General features: G+C 38.1%; 1 protein-coding gene across 5 annotated transcripts in view; it reads right to left on the reverse strand.

The window, feature by feature from the left end:
* The window catches only part of PALLD (palladin, cytoskeletal associated protein), a 428,477-nt gene that overhangs the window by 390,808 nt on the left and 15,704 nt on the right, over positions 1–21,965 (reverse strand). For all 5 annotated transcript variants that reach the window (XM_035022736.1, XM_035022734.1, XM_035022732.1 and 2 more), the window contains exon 2: positions 5,178–6,169. In XM_035022736.1, the coding sequence (XP_034878627.1) occupies positions 5,178–6,088 (911 nt within the window). In that variant the 5' untranslated portion in view covers positions 6,089–6,169. The remainder of the gene's footprint in view (positions 1–5,177; positions 6,170–21,965) is intronic.

The raw sequence follows: 21,965 nt of genomic DNA on the forward strand, positions 1-21,965 counted from the left end.
TTTTTTTTTTTTAATATGAGAGAGAGAGAGAAAGAGAGAATGCACAAGCGGGGGGAGGGGCAAAGGGAGCCAGAGAAGCAGACTCCCCACTGAGCAGGAGCCCAATGATGTGGGGATCCATCCTTGGATCCTGGGATCATGACCTGAGCTGAAGGCAGACACTTTAACAGACTGAAACACCCAGGCGCCCCAAGCCATCTGGATCCTAACAAGCACCACATGTTCATAACCTACTGGCTAATGGTGCTGTTGCCACATTTTCCCAAACCAAAGTAGTCAATAATCGGGATATACTGATACCCTTTGTAAGAAAAGTGAATCAGTGGTTTGTTTCTATTTTCTTTTGAGGAGATGGAAAATTTACAGACCGCATTGCATAGATTTGATATGTATAATTCTCTTGTTTTGGCTTTTGATGATGATCAAAGTCTCACTGATGCAAACTAATTGGAAGCATTGGAGATACTGGGTTTTGATTTTAAAAAGAAATAATTTAATTACTTTTAATTACATATATTGATTGAAACTTTATTAGGCTAATAGTGATGACCTAATAGGCATCTTATGATCAGATGTGAGTAGTTGTACTTAGAATATTAACTATGCTTGGACTATTGCTGGGTTCACTTTTATTGCAATATGTTTAAAAGTGTTTTTCCTAGGGGCGCCTGGGTGGCTCAGTTGGTTAAGCAGCTGCCTTCAGCTCAGGTCATGATCCCAGGGTCCTGGGATCGAGCCCTACATCGGGCTCCCCGCTCAGCGGGAAGCCTGCTTCTCTCTCTCCCTCTGACTGCCACTCTGCCTACTTGTGCTCTCTATCTCTCTGTCAAATAAATAAAAACCTATAAAAAAAAAAAGTGTTTTTCCTCCTTAAGAGTATGTACAGATTTACCTTACAATACAGCTTGAATATGAGGATGGTTTAGACTTCTTCTCATAAAGTGGGAATAATTTATTTTGTTTGTAGTTACTTGATGTAGACTATCTGCTTTCCCCATGGCCAAACATTTTTTGGCTTATGTTGATTGACTTACTTTGCAGTATTAACTTACTGCAAAAAAAAAAAAAAAGAGAGAGAACAACCGTGAATGGCTGTGTGTGTGTGTGTGTGTTTAACATAGAAAAATATTGTGGAAATTATCAGAATACCATTTTTTTAAAAGATATTTGGAATATGAATTCCAGATGGTAGTTCTGCTCATTTCCATTTCTGGAGCTTGTCAGTAAGCCATGCACAACAAGCAAAACAGCAGTGATGGTGGCTAAATCTTCTCGTGAGTCACTCAGTACCTGATCAGGAATCAGAAGACCTGAGTTATATTCTAGTCTCTATGGTTAATTAATTATTTTTCTGTTCCTTGGCAAATAATTTCCTAGTTGTCTTAGTTTCCTAATATTTAAATGGTTTGAAATATATGGTTGCCATAATATTTTTAAAAATATAAAGTGAAAATGTGAGGTCTCATTTTTATAGTACTGGAGGTACATTTGAACTAAAATCCTTCATGAATTTTTCTCCAACTCACAGAAGTTGAGAGTTGAGGGAACAGGCAAGGTGAGTGATGTAAGGGAACATGTTTTTATACTGTTATAAAGTAGTGCATGTGAAATATGAAACACTGGGACATAATCAGAAAAATTTGTGAATTCTGACTTGATTTTATTTAATGTAATAATTCAAATTGTTAACAAATAATTTGTGCGTAATTTGAGTAGTATCTAAATTATATATGACCTCAATTACTATACATAAGCTTTCTTCCATCAGCATTTCTCTCTTTTGTTGGAACTATGTAAGAATAACGAAAGAAAACAGATTTTTTTTTTTCAGTCCTCTTTGTGGTTGTAACTGGTATTTGTGCCAGTTATATTTGTGGGAGGATGAAGTAGAAGAGCCTTGAAATGACTGGCCTGGCTTCGATCATACTGTTTCCACCAGCCCTGCCTTTAGCAAGGGCCATTTTATCTAAGTTTCACTATGTCCAGGTTCTCAGACCAAATGGTTTCTATTTAGGCCAAATTTAAGAAGCTCCAGGCCAGCAACTTAGTAGCCCAGCCTTGTCAGTCTAACAATTTGTTTCCCTAATCTGGACCCAGCACTAAAGTCCCACCTCATTTAATCATACCTGAGTCTCTATTTCCTGAACTGTCCCTGTTCTATTGTCCTTTGGAGCAGTAGCCTTGTCTTTTCCTTAACTAAACTCCTGAAGGGTAGAACTTTCTCCCTGTGCTCCAGACCCTGTATCTGGATGCTGATACCTGCTGCCATATTTTCCTGTGATGTATGCCATTTAAGTAAGTCTGGACCTTACCATTGGCAATTGCACCACATCTCACTCATCTGCCCTATAGCTGCTGACTTCTCAATAACTGAATGTCTCTATGCTTATCAGTCAGCTCTTTGGGGCCTCTGCTTATTGCTTGCTTCAGGTTCCTCTGACATCTCCTTGCTCTCTATGGATTCTGCTAGAGATCTGCTTCTGGGATCTTAGGAGGTAGCCTAGTAATCAATAGGTCTGTGCAATCTCTGGGTTTAGAGTCTCCTGTACTGACTGAGTCAAGCCAGTTTCTAAAATGCCCCAGTGCAGGGTACATTTTACTAAAGGCATTCTTCTTCATATGAAATTTTCTTCAAAGAAGATGATCTCTTTAGACTCTCATGTCTCATGTGGAAAAGGAACTCAGTGTTCTTAGGCATTTGTTATACCTACAAATGCATGAAAAAGAGTACCAAGATCTTTGGAACAGAAATTAAGAAAATCCAGCACACTCCCCTCTCAAAATACAAAATAAAAAACAGACAAAAACTCCAAAAGGATAAAAAAATGACCAGCTAACTTTAAACAATGGAACATTTCATCAAAGACTTAATTACTCTAGAAGGGCATAATTTGTAATGTCTGATGGACATTGGTCATGGACTTTGGTAGACCAGGAGATGACAAGAGAAAACTAGTTACTAATTCTGTAGTTACTAACTAAATTAATAATGCTCCTCCAACCCCAGTAAAAAGAAAGGAGGCAGAAGCATGAATTTGATGTACCCCAAATTACTAAATGTTTAAGTGAAATTTAATGTAGTAATTATGGTCTGCTCACCTAAATTAATCCTTTGATGTTAAATGGATTGTTTTTGTCATTTTTGAAGGGATATGATATATTTACTTGCCATGGTAATACATTTGAAAGGGTATTATTTTGAAGGTAAATGTAAGTGGAGTCAGATGTTGTATGAGAATCTGTGGAACTGTTTTGAATAACATGTGAAAGTATTACTCATAGATGATTATTTGTTCCCAAGATTAGTAGGTTAAAAACAATCTAAATAGAATCCAAAAGAATCAAATAATTTCATTTCCATCATAGGCAAAATAACAGGAAAAATTCTTTATGGAAAAGATACATAAATGCAGAATTTAGGACATCTCTAATGAAATGAACCCATTAAGAAGTTTTTTACTGCCCCCTGCTGTCAGTTTCTAAAAGAAATATAGCAAAATAACTGTAAAAACTGACTCAAGAGGAATTAAGGCGCTGCCTTGAACAAAAATTCCCTGCCTTTAATTACACCACTTTTTAGCCAGTAATGCTAATGCTTACTTCATGTTTGTGAGCAATAATCTGTCAAACTAAGAGACCAACTCTAGCAAAGTGTGTATTAGTGGATGTAGGGTGAGAGGTCAAGTTCATGGTTTGTGAAATGCTATACTAATAAGAATGTACCAGTGTTACAATTTTTAGACAATGATGTCTACTTTACCATTTTGCCAAATTTCACAATTTTGAATTTACTTTTTAATATTTATATAACCCAGGTAAAACATCCTTCATTAATAAAAGCAAAACTTTGAAAATGAATGAATGTATGGCTTATTTTTATAGTATAATCCAGCTTGCAATGTTATTTTCATTTTGGCATATAAAATTAAGAAATGAGAAATAATAAAAGTAATAGGTAATACTAGTGCTGCAGTCACGAGGTGCAAGGCACGGTTTTATTTTTTCACATATTATTTTACATAGTCATCATAAAATAGAATGAAGTAGGCTTTATTTTAATTCCCATTTCACAGATGAAGAAACTAAGTCACAAAGCAACTTGCCTCCGTGACACAATTGGTAAAAGGTGGAGCCACGATTGGAAACCCTGCAGTCTGACTCCTGGGTCCCTCCTCTTAACCTTTTCGCACAGAAAGTATGAACTCTGCAGTTGAGGAAGAACTCCAGAAATTAGACTGGTCGTGGTGGTGTAGGAGCATATTGACTCCAACTAACCATGCACTCATGTAATTATTATTATTTTCATCATTTTTTGCTATACCCATGCTGTAGTGGCCAGAGCCTGTGTATAAGCAACAGACCTGTATTTCTTTTTTTTTTTTTTTAAAGATTTTATTTATTTATTTGAGAGAGAGAGAATGAGAGACAGAGAGCACGAGAGGGAAGAGGGCAGAGGGAGAAGCAGACCCCCCGCCGAGCAGGGAGCCCGATGCGGGACTCGATCCCGGGACTCCAGGATCATGACCTGAGCCGAAGGCAGTCGCTTAACCAACTGAGCCACCCAGGCACCCCAGACCTGTATTTCTTTCAGTTTGGTTTATCTTTCTGTGTTTCCTTGGTTGCATCACATTCAAGGTGTGTGGGTGTGCTTTTTTAAGTGACTATGTGGCCACTTAGCCCAGGCCTTAGATCAGAATATATATTTGGGGGTTAATCTTGTGGTTGGCCTCTGCATACCCGTGCCTTTCATCTCTGTACTGCCAGACGACTTCCAGGTTTAGCCACACTTTCAACTGTCTTCAGCACCTCTTATTCAAATGATGCACACACTTTCACAGTACTTTGAATGAATCAGTTGCCCATTTTAAGTTTCCTTGGATGCTGTTAATCCCAGAGTCCTATTATTAAATAGGTACCTATTTGTACCCCTCTATGACTGTCTGGTCCTTTGCCTTCCCCTTAGTAGCACATGGTTCATGGTAACAGACACATCCCACCAGGGTTAACTAGAACAACTAGTATTTGCAATTCTGGGACGCTTTTGCCTTGCAGGTATTTGAAAACACCACTTCAGGCTCCAGAGGGCTAACTCTACAGGAAATCTCTTCTCATCCCACATTAAAGTAAAACCAAAAGTCAACACAAATCATTTGCTATTCATAATAAAAAGTTCTTACCTGACTCGAGGAATTGGGTTTCCAGTGACTCTACACTCCAAGTAAACTCTACTTCCTTCTGCCACTTCTTGGCTCCGAAGCTTCTGGATGAATCGCGGAGCTGAGGGGAAGTGGAGTGCATTCTGGGTCTGTGGGTGAGAGATGTTATTGCATGGCACTGCCTTGTCCTGGTCTGCCTGGTAGCAATGCCTGGCTTCGGGTAACTTGACCTCAGCTTCCATCTCCTGTTGGTCTCCAGTGGGGCTTTGGCTGGCTGAGGCACTCATCAGGGCTGACCGTGGATTTTTAGGAGACAAGTACCCACTGTCTGGGGATGAGGACTCCCCGTTTGGGCTTCTATTTCTTGGCTTTGCTGCTTCTCTAAATATGGATGTCAGCTCCTCGATGAAATTAGCCGCCTTGTCACATAGCTGGCTCTGGGGGCCAGTCTTACCTTGATATGCTGGTTTGGGCTTTACACTTGTGTTGGGAGTTTTTGCACCCCGTTTTTCAGCCTTTCGGAGGCTCCGGATATAGCTGGGGCTGGCAAGCAGGGGTGATTTGGCAGGTTTCCTCTTTGAAGCAGGTGAAGAGATACGGTCAGTTTGTTCTGACGGAGATTGGACAGGTGTTGGCTTGTTATCATGAGGTCTTCCTGAGGAGGTTGGCTCACCAAATTTGGTCTCCTTATGGGAAGGATTTTCACAGACACCTACAGGAGAAGCGTTGAAAATCTGTGAGATCTCCTTTTCTGAGTCAAAATCTTCTGTTTCAGAGTTGGCTATAGCTCTCCGGGCCAGGTCAAGACTCTTGTTTATCTCTTCCTGGCTGAGAAAAGCAGATAGCTCAGGGAAGAAGTCAGCATTCTTGCTTTCTTCGTGCATGTCTGATAGGGAATCATAGAACGAGTCATGGGAGGAAGTCTCTGACATATTTCAGTAGTCTTCACACACTTTTTGTTTGCTCTCAACAGGAAGGCCAGAGGCACTGGAAACCAGTTTACCTCTTGTGTTCTGAAAGACAACATAGAGAGAATTGCCATTAGTAGTGTGGGTGTGTTTGTGTGTGGTTATCATAAAATTACTAATTTACAAGTTGGGAGAAACATTAAAGTGAACAAATGAACTTTTGTAAAAATTGTTTTTCTCTATTCTTCAAGTTGGAAGAAACATCAAGTATACTTGTGTTTAATATTTATCATTTTAATTTACTGTTTTCCCTGTGAGTGAATATTAAGTATCTTACTAACAAGCACTGAATAATTCAAACAGAAAATATCTGTAGTAGGCACTAAGAGTTAGTTTGCAGGCCATACAGAAACAGGTGGTGGGATGGATTTGGCCCAGGGGCTAAAGTTTGCTGACTCTTGATCTAGACTGAGGACATAGTCCCTATGTTCAAGGAATTAAAAATCATGTGGGGTTATAAAGGGGGGAGGTGGAAAAGACATTAAACAATTAATATGAAATTTGGATAGAGTGTCAAAGGAAAATGAAAAGAGCTTTGTTGCTGTGAGAACCTAACTTAAATCTTTTAAGGACATGTGAGAGAACTCTGTGCCTTGCACAGGACATTTATATGGAAATACCATCAGTATTTCCATGTTCATTATATAGAAATACCACCACCAGTTTCATGACCTGCAAAACAATTGGGCAGGAGCTGAAATTTCCACTGCAAATATTATGAGGCAATGACTCTTCTGTTACTCTAAGTATGCTATTCTTTTTCTATATATTGTTCATAGAATGATAGAGGGAAGATCTAGAAAACTTCAGAAGGGAAACTTGCCTCAAGATTGAGTCTAAAAGTCAATAAAGGAACCTTGTTGGATGTGGTGGAACTCAACTTTATAGGCTGGGTCAGGAGTAAACTTAGTGAGAAATTCATTCTCCATAAGGTCAGTGTTCCTCATGAGGATAGAATTGGGCTGCTTGTCCAGAATCAGTTTCCCATCTAGAGATTCTGCTTAGAGTGATGAGATTTTGTTCTATTAAGTGAAATGTCATTTTCTCTATGACCAAAAAAGAGCCAGCTTGCATTTTTGACTCCGGCAAGTCTCCAATCTCAAAGAGTATTATGTAGAGGGGTTCCAGAAATCTACCTCGAGGACTTACTACCACATAGGATGCAGTGATTCATAGAACCTGTCAATTCAACAGAAGATATGTAATCAGATCCTAAAGCTCAATATTAACCTACTGTGTCTTCTTTAGTTGAAAGTTGTACTTGAGTCTTAGATGTCCTCTTAGAAAGATTACTCTGTTATACCTGAATTATGAGATTCTCCACATTCTAGTCTTTTCCTACCTACTAAGCCATATTACCCTGTATTCTCCTAGTAAATCTTACAAATCCACTGGAGTGGTATTGTCACCGTCTCCCTCTTTATAACATTCTAATTCCTTTGTCCTGTCTGTACTCCAGAATGGAATCATTCTGATTCCTCACCGATTCTTTAAATTAGCCCATATATGGAGAAAAGTTGTATTCAGTGTATTTTGTATATTTTAGTATGTTTTGTTCATGAGAAACAGGCAGTTAGCACATGATTTTGAAAAGGCACAATCAAACACAGAAACTATTATGTATAGAATATATAATACAGAGAATGCAAAATTAAATATGAAAATATATAGCCTGATTTTCAGTTTTTTCGCATACCCTTCATCTAAGTACCCATTAGCTTTTACCTTCCGACATAGCCTTCTCCCAAAACTTAAGTATCAGGAAGTAGAAAATTCTGTTTCAGTTTGTGTGCCACTTTCCCTCAAGGTCAAGGCTCACTGAGGCTCAAAATCCAGAAATGTGGGTGGGAGCTTGGAAGTTTATGAAGGTGGAAGGAGAGACCACATACTAGTGTTCTAGTAGTTGTGGTTCTCAGTGGGAAGCCAAATCTGGGGACCGGTAGTCAAAAGCTTGGAGCTTGTTTCTGGCCACAAAAAGGAAAAAAAACCCAGCAAAATCATGGCAAATATAACAAGTATCATAATAAACATTTATGCAAGGTTTTATTTAACTAATTAATGAGGAAACTGGTAAGATATACAACTATTTCAAAGCAGACTCTAAAGTATATGAATATATATGTACATAAGTATATGTGTACATATATAAGTATATATGCAGACAATCAAGAATGCTGAAATGAATTTACTAATAAATTTGAAACTGGTTAATATAGAGAGAGCAGTAAAATGTAATGTTTGGAGTCATTTCTATGGAGTACAAACTAATAGTATTTCTACTGGAAAAAATTTATTTGTATATTCATGTTCAAGTATAATTTGCATTGCTATTAGATTTCTACAGTTTACAAAGTTATAGAATTGCCTACTTAAAGGCAGAAAAGGCATACACCACAATAGAATCAGATGACCCTGGAAGGTCTACCAGACCCTACCCAGTATTCCACTGAAAAGACACCAGTTTCCTATTGCTTATTTCAAAGCCTTTCATACTTTGTCCTGAGAAGGCAGATGGGTTTCTCCCAGAAGAGAGCCCTTAACTACATTTGGCCCTTCAGTCAGCAAATATGGTAGTGGTTTAGGAGAAGTCAAGGTCAAGGTCAACTCTTAAAATGTGTGAGGATATAAGTCACCAGGCAACATTAACCCAGAAGACATGAAAATTGGAAGAGAAAGATGCTTAGGCCAAAAGTATGTTTATATACTGAAGGCAAAACAGACCATATTTCCATTTCTTGCAAAATGTATTTTTTGGAAGAGAAGCTATTGGTCTGTTTATTTTTGGCCTTAGAGAAATTAATTTTTTGTATTGAACTCAATGTGAGAGAGAGAGATTGGAAAATATAATTTTAAAAAAGATTTTATTTATTTTTGTGAGAGAGAGAGGGAGCAAGTGAGAGAGAGCACAAAAGTGGGGGGAGGAGGGGAGGAGCAGAGGGAGAAGCAGACTGAGCAGGGAGCCCAATGTGGGGCTCAATTCGAGAATCCTGGAATCATGACCTGAGCCGAAGGCAGATGCTTAACTGACTGAGCCACCCAGGCGCCTGGGAAATATAGTTTTGAAAAAGACAGGTTTCTGTCCTCATGGAACTTAGTCTATCAGGGATATAAATAAGTAATAAGCATATATAATTTAGTGTGTCAAGTGCCATGATGAGAGAACAAAGAGCTATGTTAGCACCTAGAAGGGATAACAGGATTAGGATCAAGAAAAGCTTTATGGAAGATGAAGCCTATAGGATGGTATGTGAAGGAGGAGGAAGAGTTAGGCAGGTAAAGAGGACACTGGCAGAAGCATAGACAAAGTCTTGGATCCCAGGGAAAGTATGACAGATTCAGGTAACTCAGAGAGGTTCACTGAAACAGAAATCTGTGTGAAGAACTTGAATTTTATCTTAGGTGAGCTAGAGGACAAAGAAGACTGTTAAGTATGTGAGAAACATCAATAGAGTTGCATTTTATTTTTACCTTTTTTTAAAAGATTTTATTTATTTATTTGAGAGAGACCCTGAGATGACGACCTGAGCCGAAGGCAGATGCTTAACCAACTGAGCCACCCAGGCACCCCAAGAGTTGCATTTTAGAAAGATAACTGATTGTAGCTTAGCTCAGGGACTGAGGGGAAGAAGAAAGTCAGTGGGAAGGCTTGTGTCCTATTCTTGGGGTTGTGTATATTTATCATTGCTTTATCTTTGGTTGTCCATCATCTGAGCCTCCTTATTAGTTTTGGATAATTCCTCATGTTATAAGCCTCGGTGAGAAGCTAAGCTCACTCATCATAATGGAATATGGAATCTCCAAATATTTGCTTTCCCAGCCCCTTGGAGCCTGGGCACAAGTCTTGGCACATGGCAGTTATATGCATCCATCTTGGACTTTGAGGCAGGTTCCATGGAGGAAGGATTCTGGTTTCTGGTTGTAGCAGCAGATGCAGCAACATGGGGTATGAGAGGCAGAAGTAGTGACTGTGCAGAGGTGAGAGCTGGAAGCTGTGGTGTGGACTGTTGAGCTGCCACAGTGTGGTAGCCACACACGAGCTTTTTCCTGGCCTTTTGGTCTTGCCTCCAGCATACACTCTGGGCCTCATTCTGTGAATGGGCACAACTCCTTTCAATAATTCGCTTTGCACTCAAGTTGACCAAAGAATATTTCTGTCACTTGCCACTAAGGAGAACAACTGATAGTAGATAAAAAAACATGACAGAGGCCTGAGTAAGTGACATTGGGATGGACAACAGATAGAAGATAGGACAGAAATCTGTGATTGATTAAATGAACAGATGATGCAGAGACAGGATTATAGATTTCTTATTCAAACAATGGGATGGATGGCGCCATTAACTCACATGACACAAATGGGGGGACAAGTTTTGAGAAAAAAAAAATCTTAATTTTGATTTGCACCTTTTGCAACTGGGAACTCTGGTATTGATGTCTGGAAGGCAATTTGAGATACTGGTCCAGAGTACATGAGAAAAGAGAGCAAAACTTGATTGGGAATTATTAGCCAATGGGTGGCAATGTAAGACATGGGGGTGGATAAGATCATCAAGAAAGAAAGAGAAAAAAAAAAAAACAATCCTCCAGAGAGTTCGGGGAAAACCAGGAGACTGGGGTGTCATGGAAGCTGGGCAAGAAAATGTCCATGAAGGAGGAAGTATCCTTTTGACTTAGCAACTAGGAACATTTAATACCATTGGCAACAGCAGTTTTGGTGTATGTGACAGAGATTTAAGCCAGATTCCAAATATGTTGAGAAATTATGGAAGGAAAGGAAATATAGATTGTATGTGCCGTTGACTATTTTGAGAAGTTTATAAAGAGACGGACAGACAGAGGTAGTAGGTGGACAAATGTATGAAAATCTGGTGGGTTTATTTGTTTAAGATGTGGCTCAGGAATGTGTTTCAGGGCTAATGGAATTAGACAGTAGAGAGGGAGAAGCGGAAGATCCATGTTAAGAAAGTGATGATGATGAATAGACTGGGTCTTCCAGGATGTGAGATGAAATGAGTTATTATGGTACAAATGACTTCAGGTTGGAAGGGAACAGTTCTTCCATTGTCAGAGGAAAGAAATAACTTAAGTATGCGTGCGTGTGTGTGTATGTGTGTGTGTGAAAGAAGGGGTAAGGGGGAATCTGGATAAATTTGTAATTGAAAGAAAGGGGAGCTCCTATCTTGAGATTTCTGAGGATCTGGAAGTTTATGAGGACAGGAGACAATTTGAAATAGCTGATGTAGAGAAACGAAAAAATTTCCTTAAGAACGATTTACGGGCAGGGGCGCTTGGGTGGCTTAGTCGGTTAAGCGTCTGCCTTCAGCTCAGGTTATCATCTCAGGGTTCTGGGATCGAACCCTGCATTGGGCTCCCTGCTCAGTGGGGAGTCTGCTTCACCCTCTCCTTCTGCCACACTCCCCTCCAACTTGTGCGCGCACACTCTCTCTCAAATAAGTAAAATCTTAAAAAAAAAAAAAAGGATTTATGGGCAGAGGTGAGGACTTAGCTGAAGTTAAATGTGATGTATTTATAGTGTCATTAATCAGTGTGATCCCACACTTCTCTTCACTAGAGCTCAGCAATCCAAGTGAAGATGTGGAGATAAGATGCTCCAGGTTTTGACACACAGGTAAGATGAAAGGGAAATGGACAAGTTGTTGAGAATATCAGCAAGATGGGGGGTGGATTCTAAAATCTATGCTGGATTTGGATTCATGGGTAGGAGTTTGATCATAAAGAGCTTAGGGGCTGAAGGCCCAATGAAAGTAAAGGGAGGGTGTAGTGGGAATGACTGAATGAGAGATCTGGAAGGATATATCGAGATAGTGAAATGTCTGAATTGATCATTTCAGAGGCAGAGCCTTTTGACTCCTGATGCATTTAGAGTGTGGCCATGTGAATGTCTTTGACTGTCTTTGAAGAACAATGCCAGAGTTTAGTAGTTGCAACAGAGGCTTTATGATTGACAAAACCTAAAATATTTATCCAGACTTTTATAGGAAAATTTCCCAACCCTGCTATAGAACATCAGCTACCTAATAACTTCACCTAGCATGAAGTTACTACTACTAATAGTAATTATCTACTAGTAATAATAATCCTGATAATGATAATGGCTAACAATGTACTGCTCACCATGAGGTTGGCATTGTGTCAAGTGCCATTATGTAGATTATTTCATTTAAAAATCTCACAACAGGCCCCAGTTTACAAAGAAGGAAACTGAGGCAGAAAATGTGAATAGAAGAGCGAAGATTTAAACCCAATGACTTCAGAACTTATTACCTTAACCATACACTTAACTACCAATATATTATAGTTTCCACAACCAAGAATCCTGAGCAATGTATCAGATTAATAAAACTGAGGATCAGTTTTCTGCTATTTCTGCTAATATCAGAGTTCTGCTATTAACTATACTTAGTGCAAAGTGAACATAATAGGATAAACTTTAAACCTTCATAAAAAACATTATATGAGGAAGCTTAAACTTCTGAATGATGAAACACTTTTTAGTTCATTTTTTAAAATAGGGAGTATTTGCTGGAGGCAGATTAAATCACCTGCTTATTAACTTATATTTTGGTTTTAAAGAGGCGCCTTCTGACAGGAACCAGTTGTGAGGATTAGGTGTAGCTTAAAAACTGTTTGCACAGTGAAAAAGAAAATAATAGCTCTATAGCATATATGGTTTGGGTTTAATTTGCAGCCCAGTTATTGCTGCTAGAACATGCACATGGTCTAGGGAAAATGCTCATTCAATGTGGATGAACAAGGGAGGTTTCCAGGTGGCCCAAACTCACAGGAAAATCATGCTTCAGAGATTTTCATGTCAGTCAACACCCCACAGTTAAAAGGTTGTAATCAAAAGAAATAAAACTGCAAACATCTCCATTATTTCCCTGAGATTTTATGTTTTATTTCAAACAGGGCTTTTGGTAATTCTGTGCTGGCATAATAGACACAGAAAATGAAAAACAGTGAAAAGAACTAATTATACTGTCTTTAATGAGTAAAGAAGTGAGATAAATGCCAAAAACATTAACAAGTTCCAATTTAGCAGGTAGAATTGAAAGATTTTTGAAATTTTGAGGAATAAAGCATTTTCCTACATCTTTACATTTTCTCTGCCCCCTGTCTCTGTCCTCTTAAGGAATTTGAATTGCTTGGAAATTCTTCTCTTCATCTTTTTCCCTTTCATACATTCTTCATCCATTATTAATAATTTAGCTTAAAACTCTGATAAGCCATAGCCATTTTCTAATTTCTTGGAATTTGTATAAGTCTAGCTTCTAGCCCATGGGAGAAATGGCTCTTTGTTGGCTCTGTGTGTTTTATAGTTACTCTTCCTTTCTTCTACTTCCCTTTCCTAGAAAGGTAAGTTGAACATGAAATCAATCGAATGACTGTTTATTTATCACTTAATATGCGCCAGGGAAGCTTCAAGGAGGGCAAAGATGAACCAGGCATAGTTTCTCTCCTTTAGCGATCCTATAATCTAATAGGTGGGATTAAAGGGATAAGGCAAGAGTAAAAAATAAATACAAGGAGAAACATGATAATTGCTATTAAAATAGTTTAAACATATTATAGTAAGAGATCGAAGATGGTGGGAGAGAACCTATTTACAAATTTGGCCATGTCATTCTTTTGGTATTTGTTTTCCAATGGTACTCCTCCAGTGGGTAAGAGAAGGTCTAAAACATGATATGCAGATTATCTATGTGCCTCTGGACAGCATGCTCTGAGGAAAACTCTCCAGCCTCAACCTCCTCCATCTTCACTCTGACACATGTGGCAATCATGCCTCACTGGCCTATTTTCCATTCCTCGAACATTCCATGTTCTCTCATGTCTTCATGCTTTGCACCTGCTGTTCCTTTTGCCCTTCCTTTCTGTTTTTCTGTTTCAAATTCCGGTTTATCCTTAAAAACGTTTCTTAATTTCACTTCCTTTTGGTGCTTTCTGATTCCTCAGTCAGTGTAATTCTCTTTCTTCCAAACATGACCCTTTGCATAGTATTTTATTATAACATTCATCTTATTGAATTACCAATATGAGTTAGAGAACTCTTCGTCCATTAGACTGTGAACAGCTTGAAAGAGGAGATGTAACTGACAGTCTTTGAATGGCTAATGCGTGGCATAGTGTCTGGGTCATGGCAGATGATGGAGAGAAACTAAGAAATACCTAGTACTTAAAATGTGGATTGAACCCTAACTAGGATTTGATGGGAAACAGAGCCATACAAACAAAGACACGAGGCAGAAATGTTTCATTCCCCCCTTGCTCTCAGCCATCCAGACCTCACAGCAGCATTTCTCTGGGCCCTGCTGTCCTCAGTGAATGTTCTGCTCTTTACCCTGCTGTTTCATCTGTCTTGCCTATAGTTACTCATCCCCTGGGCTCTGTTTTCTAGTAAGAACTTGATAAAGTAATCAGTGCTATATGTTAGTAGCTGTTAATGTGAAAATATAAAATACACATTACATGCTCATTTCACTAACACAAGACAGTAGTAGGCCTGACACTGCATTAATAAAAACCTTATCTATAAAGACATTGATTTTTATGTTTCTTGGTACCTGCCAAGAAAGTTTCTCATGAAAAAAATTCAGAACCAGAAAAACATTTGTTTTTTTGGCATTCCTACTACTAGACAATCACAGTTCTGTAACCTTTGATGCTGCTCTTTGGCATGGATGCTAGCAAGCTCAGAGTTAAATTTTGAATCATAGAAATACGAATATTTTTAGTCCTCTTTTTTTTTTTTTTTTTTTTGCTCACTTTCTCTGTTTACTTATTCAGTCAGCATATTTTTGTTGAGTGCCTACTGTATTAGGCTCCTCTTCTACAGGCTGGAGACATAGCTGTAAGACAGAATCCTCTGCCCTAAGGAGTTAACATTCTAAAGATTTTATTTGTTTATTTGAGAGAGAATGAGATAGAGAGAGAGCATGAGAGGGGGGAGGGTCAGAGGGAGCAGCAGACTCCCTGCCGAGCAGGGAGCCCGATGCGGGACTCCATCCCGGAACTCCAGGATCATGACCTGAGCCGAAGGCAGTCGCTTAACCAACTGAGCCACCCAGGCGTCCCAGGAGTTAACATTCTAAAGGAGAAAAGGCAAAAGTAGGAAATTGAGATAATGTCAGGTTCTGAATTTCTTACACTTGGTTTGGTCTTAAATCTTTTAATTGATTTTGGGCAACTGCATTGTGCTTTTATTGCATACAGTCTCAAATTATCTTTAAAAGTTGTTAAGCTACAAATGAAACAAAACAAAATAAAACAAATAAATACAATAAAACGCATAGTTGTATGTTAATATTGGTGTTTGCAGACCATGGCTGTTTTGGAAGGCATGCTGTTGGTGGGAGGGTGGTGACAGTCACAGTAGGAGGATACTCTCAGGCTAGCGATGCTTTAGGTTCTCTCAATTTGTACCATGCAGGCAGCTGCAGGTATCCTCATGGTGCTCTGAAGGCAAATTCTTCCAGGTGAACTCTGACATTTATGCATGACATTTATGCCAAACTTAAGCAAATATTTGGTGAAGCAAGGTTTAGGAAGATCAGCAAATACTATGAGGCATTATAGATTTCCTTCCACCTTGAACTTCAGTGACAGCTTATCAGCATCTTGACTTTCCCAAGCAAATATTGCTTTCAATTGTAAACTTCCAAGGTCACCTATTTTGTTAAACCCCCTGGCGTATTTCATTCATTCTAAGGAATTTGATGCCACTTAATTTATAGATTATTTCTAAATGTAATTTTTTAAAAAGATTTTTTATATATTTATTTATTTTATTTATTTTTTTAAAGATTTTATTTATTTATCTGAGAGAGAATGGGAGACAGAAAGCATGAGAGGGGGAGGATCAGAGGGAGAAGCAGACTCCCCGCCGAGCAGGGAGCCCGATGCGGGACTCGATCCAGGGACTCCAGGATCAGGACCTGAGCCGAAGGCAGTCGCTTAACCAACTGAGCCACCCAGGCGCCCCTATATATTTATTTGACAGAGAGAGAGTACAAACGGGGGGAGTGGCAGGGAGAGGGAGAGGGAGAAGCAGGCTCCCCACTGAGCAGGGACCCCGATGCGGGACTCGATCCCAGGACCCTGAGATCATGACCTGAGCTGAAGGCAGATGCTTAACTGACTGAGCCACCCAGGCGCCCCTAAATGTAATTTTATGGTTTACAACTTTTCCCTGAGTTAATATAGTTTGAATTCTGTTGGATTCATGATCTACTATGAAATTTAGAACATGTGTGTAAGTTTTCACTGAACTTTTTAAATTTCGTATGCCTGTCACATGTTCTAACACAAGCAATTTTATTATCTTAAATTGTCTTGGAATTACCATCCTACTATTTGGGAAAATATTTATTGTTGAGTTCCTGAGTATAAATATAAATATATATGATTTACAACATACATGAATGTATAAATACTAGAAAAGAGAAAGAGAGACAAGTTTAGAAATTATGAATAACATTTGTTTTTTGTGTTGCTGACTTTTGGGGATATTTCTGTGAAAGCCAGATCTATAATAACCAGGATAATCCTCTATTTTGTCAGCAAAACAATTCTTGTGGGACACCCCCTGCACAATGCCTGTGAGGCAAGGCACTCTAGGCTGTTGACAGTAAAGATCTCCCTGACTACGGAGGAGGAAGAAAAGGCATATCCATGAGAAATAGCAGAGTCTAGTAGAAACAATTCAATTACAAACAATACAAGCCAGTCCTCTCTGAGCATTTCCTACACAACAGCTTCCGAGCGTTGCACATTGCCTGCTTTCACAGAACGAACTATTTGATCCTGACAGTAATTGATGGGGTCGTCATTATTTTTCTTTTTATTATTTTTATTATTTTTGTACCCAAAACTTCAGCATAAAAACATTCAATTATTTGGCTAAAGATGAACTGTCAGGAAATGGCAGATTTAGGGTTGAAACCTGCATTTAACCATGAAGTTTTCTTTTTCTGTTGGGGATATTATGGGTATTTACTTTAAGAATTTAGATAAGGGGAGAACCTTTGCAATCTGTTTATGCAATTCCTTGTAGAGACATTGACAAGCTACCATGATTTTGAAAGAAAAAGTGTTTGATGCTGGAAAAAGGCTGACAGGCACCAGGGTCACTGAGTATCCCATACCACATGAGCCAGGTACTTTATTTATTTATTTATTTATTTATTTATTTAGGGAGAGAGTGTGTGTGGGGGGGTGGAGGCAGAAAAGGTCAGAGGGAGAGAGAGAATCTTTTTTTTTTTTGGAGAGAGAGAATCTTAAGCAGGCTCTATGCTCAGCGGGGAGCCTGATGGGGGTGGGGGGGGGGATGGGCTAGATCTCACGACCCTGAGATCATGACCTGAACTGAAATCAAGAGTCAGGTGCTTAACTGACTGAGCCACTGTGGCACCTAGATGTAGTAACATTTCAATAGGCATTTAAAAATGTATATGTATTACCCCAAAAATACAAATGTAGTGATCCGAAGGGGCACCTGCACCCCAATGTTTATAGCAGCAATGTTCACTGACAGATGAACGGAAAAAGAAGATGTGGTATACACACACACACACACAGGAATATTACGCAGCCATTAAAAAAATGAAATTTTGCCATTTGCAACGGCGTGGATGGAACTAGAGGGTATTATGCCAAGTGAAATAAGTCAGTCAGAGAAAGGCAAGTATCATATGATCTCACTGATATGGAGAATTTGAGAAACAAGGCAGAGGATCATAGGGGAAGAGAGGAAAAAATGAAATAAGACAAAACCAGAGAGGGAAACAAACCATAAAAGACTCTTAATCTTAGGAAACAAACTGAGGGTTGCTGGAGGGGTGGGAGGTGGGGGGATGGAGTGGCTGAGTGATGGACATTGGGGAGGGTGTGTGGTGGTGAGCGCTGTGTGTTGTGTAAGACTGATGAATCACAGACCTGTACACCTGAAACAAATAATACATATGTTAGTTAAAAAAATAAAAACATAAATGTAATATTAAAGAATTTATAGTTTATCATAAAGGGTTTTGGAGAGCAGCTGCCTAGTGGAGGAAATTTTTGTGCTTGACCTTGAAATTTGACATAAGCATTTAGCTCTGCCTTATTTTTATGTTAAAGTAAATTATTAATCAGCTAATATCTGACCCTATTAAAGAGGCATAAGGAAACTTTAGAGGTGATAGATATGTCTGTTACCTTAATTGTGGTGATGGTTTCACAGGTGCATGCATATGTCCAAACTCATGAAGTTGTTTACATTAAATAGGTGAAGGTTTTTGTATATCAATTATACCTCAATAAAGCTGTTAAAAATGCATATGTAGTTAGGAATAAATACATGAAAAAGGTTGGAAGAACATGCACCAGATAGTGTTGATTATCTTGTGGTAGGGCTTGGGCAGAAATAAGGTTGAGGAGGGGCGCCTGGGTGGGTCAGTCATTAAGCATTTCTCAGTGCTCATCACAGTAAGTGTACTCTTAATCCCCATCACTTATTTCACCCATCCCCTCACCACCTCCCCACTGGTAACCATCAGTTTGTTCTCTATAGTTAAGAGTCTGGGTTTTTTGGAAAAACTACATATACAACCACAAAACCAGTAAGAAAATGGCAATAAATAAATATCTATGAATATTACTTTGAATATAAATGGACTAAACGCTCCACTCAAAAGACACAGGGTGATATAATGGATAAAAAACAAGATCCATTTATATGCTGCCTACAAGAGACTCATTTCAGACCTAAAGACACCTGCAGATTGAAAGTGAAGGTATAGAGAAACATTTATCATGCAAATGGTGTCAAAAGAAAGCCCAGAGAAGCAACAATTGTATCAGACAAAACAGACTTTAAAACAAAGACTAAAAAGACTAAATAAGAAATATTATTTAGTAAATACTAAATAGTGAAGAGGACAATCCCACAAAAAGATATAACAATTGTAAATATTTATGCACCCACATGGGAGCACCCGAATACATAAAACTACTAACAAACATAAAGGAACTACTTGATAGTAGTAAAATAGTAGGGGACTTTAACCCCTCACTTACACTGATGGACAGAACACCAAACAGAAAACCAGCAAGGAAACAGTGACTTTGAATGATGGACTAGAACAGATAGATTTAACAGATATATTCAGAACATTCCATCCTAAAACAGCAGAATACACATTATTTTCAAGTGCACATGGACCCTTCTCCAGAACAGATCACATATTAGGCCACAAAGCAAGTCTCAACAAATTCAAAAAGATTGAAGTCATAACATGCATCTTTTCTGACCACAATGTTATGAAACTAGAAAACAACCACACACAAAACACACACACACACACATATACACACAATCTGGAAAGACCACAAATACATGGAGGTTACATAACATGCTACTAAACAATGAATGGGCCAAGCAAGAAATCAAAAGAAATAAAAAATACATGGAGAGAAATGAAAACACAATGGTCCAAAATCTTTGGGATGCAGCAGAAGTGGTTCTAAGAGGGAAGTTTATAGCAACATTGGTCTACCAAGAAGCAAGAAAAATCTCAAATAAACAACCTAATCTTACCCTAAAGGAGCTAGAAAAGAAAAAACAAAACAAAACAAAACCCCACCCCAAACCAGCAGAAATAAAGAAATAAAGGTTAGAGCAGAAATAAATGATATAGAAACTAAAAAAAAAATAGAACAGATCAGTGAAATGAGGAGCTGTTTCTTTGAAAAGATAACAAAATTGATAAACCTCTAGCCAGACTCAAAAAAAATTTTTAAAAAAGAGAGAAAGAACTCCAACAAACAAACAATAAAAGTCTGTTTTTTTCGGTTTTTTCTTTGTTTCTTAAATTCCACATATGAGTTAAATCATATGATATTTGTCTTTCTCTCACTAAATTATTTCACTTAGCATTATACTGTCTAGATCCATTCATGTTGTTGCAAATGGCAAGATTTCATTCCTTTTTTTATGGTTGAGTAGTTCATTGTATATATATACCACATCTTCATCTGTTCATATATGGATGGACACTTGGGTGGCTTCCATAATTTGGCTATTGTAAATAATGCTGCAATAAACATAGGGGGGAATATATCTTTTTGAAATATTTTTGTTTTCTTTGGATAACTACCTAGTAGTGGAATTACTGGATCATATGGTAGTTCTATTTGTAATTCTTTGAGAAACGCTTTGTGATGTTTTCCACAGTGGGTGCACCAATTTGCTATCCCACCAACAGTGCATAAAGGTTCCCTTTTCTCCACATCCTCACCAACACTTCTTGTTTACTGTGCTTTTGATTTTAGGTATTCTGACAGGAGTGAGGTGATACTATGGTTTTAATTTGCATTTCTGTGATGATTAGTGATGTTGAACATCTTTTCATGTGTCTGTTGGCTATCTGTAGGTCTTCTTTGGAAAAATGTCCATTCATGTCTTCGGATCATTTTTGAATTGTTTTGAATCTGTTTTTTGGTACTAATAGAAGTTCTTTATACATTTTGATATTAACCACTGATCAGATATATCATTTGCAAATATCTTCTCCCATTTGGTGGATTATCTTTTTGTTTTGTTGATGATTTCCTTCACTGTGCAAAAGCCTTTTAATTTGATATAGTCCCAATAGTTTAATTTTGCTTTTGTTTCCCTTGCCAAAGGAAACATATCTAGAAAAATATTCCTATGGCTGACATCAAAGAGATTACTGCCTATGTTTTCTCCTAGGAATTTTATGATTCATGTCTCACATTTCACTGTTTTGGATATAGTTGTCCAGTTTTCTCAAAACTATTTGTTGAAGAGACTTTCTCCCATTATATATTCCTGCCTCCTTTGTTGTAGATAATTGACCATATAATCATGGGATTATTTTTGGGCTCTCTATTCTGTTCTTTTCATCTATGTGTCTATTTTTGTGCCAGATCATACTGTTTTGATTACTACAGCTTTGTAGTACAACTAAAAATCTGAGATTGAGATACCTCCAGTTTTGTTCTTTTTCAAGATTGCTTTGACTATTTGGGGTCTCTTGTGGTTCTATACAAATTTGAGGATTATTGGTTCTAGTTCTGTGAAAACTGCTGTTGGTATTTTGGTAGGGATTGCATTAAAACTGTAGATTGCTGTGGGTAGCATGTATATTTTAACAACACTTGTACTTCCAATCCATGAGCATGGACTATTTTACCATTTGTTTGTGTCATCTTCAATTTCTTTCATCAGTGTTTTATAGTTCTCAGAGTACAGGTCTTTCACCTCCCTGGTTAGGTTTATTCCTAAGTATTTTATTATTTTTGTTGCAATTGTAAATGGAATTGTTTTCTTAATTTGTCTTCTTGCTATTTCATTATTAGTGTATAGAAATCCAACAGATTACTGTATATTGATTTTATATCCCATGGCCTTACTGAATTCATTTAACAGTTCTAGTAGTTTTTTGGTCCAATTTTTGGGTTTTCTATATAATTAGGTCCTCTGCAAATAGTGAAAGTTTTACTTCTTCCTTATCAATTTGGGTGCCTTTTATTTCTTTTTGTTGTGTGATTGCTGTGGCTAGGACTTACCAGAACTATGTTGAATAAGAGTAGTGAGAGTGGACATCCTTGTCTTGGTCCTGATCCTAGAGGAAAAGCTCTCAGTTTTCCACCATCGAGTATGATGTTAACTGTGGGTTTTTTATATATGGCCTTTATTAAGTTGAGGTATATTCCCTCTAAATCTACTTTGTTGAGGGTTTTTATCATGAATGGATGTTGTACTTTTAAAAATATTTCTTTTGCACCATATGGTTTTTGTTCTTTCTCTTGCTCATAT

Source organism: Mirounga leonina, unplaced genomic scaffold (genome assembly GCF_011800145.1).
Source record: "Mirounga leonina isolate KUSES-001 unplaced genomic scaffold, KU_Mleo_1.0 Mir_176, whole genome shotgun sequence".
NCBI classification, from domain to species: Eukaryota; Metazoa; Chordata; class Mammalia; order Carnivora; family Phocidae; genus Mirounga; species Mirounga leonina.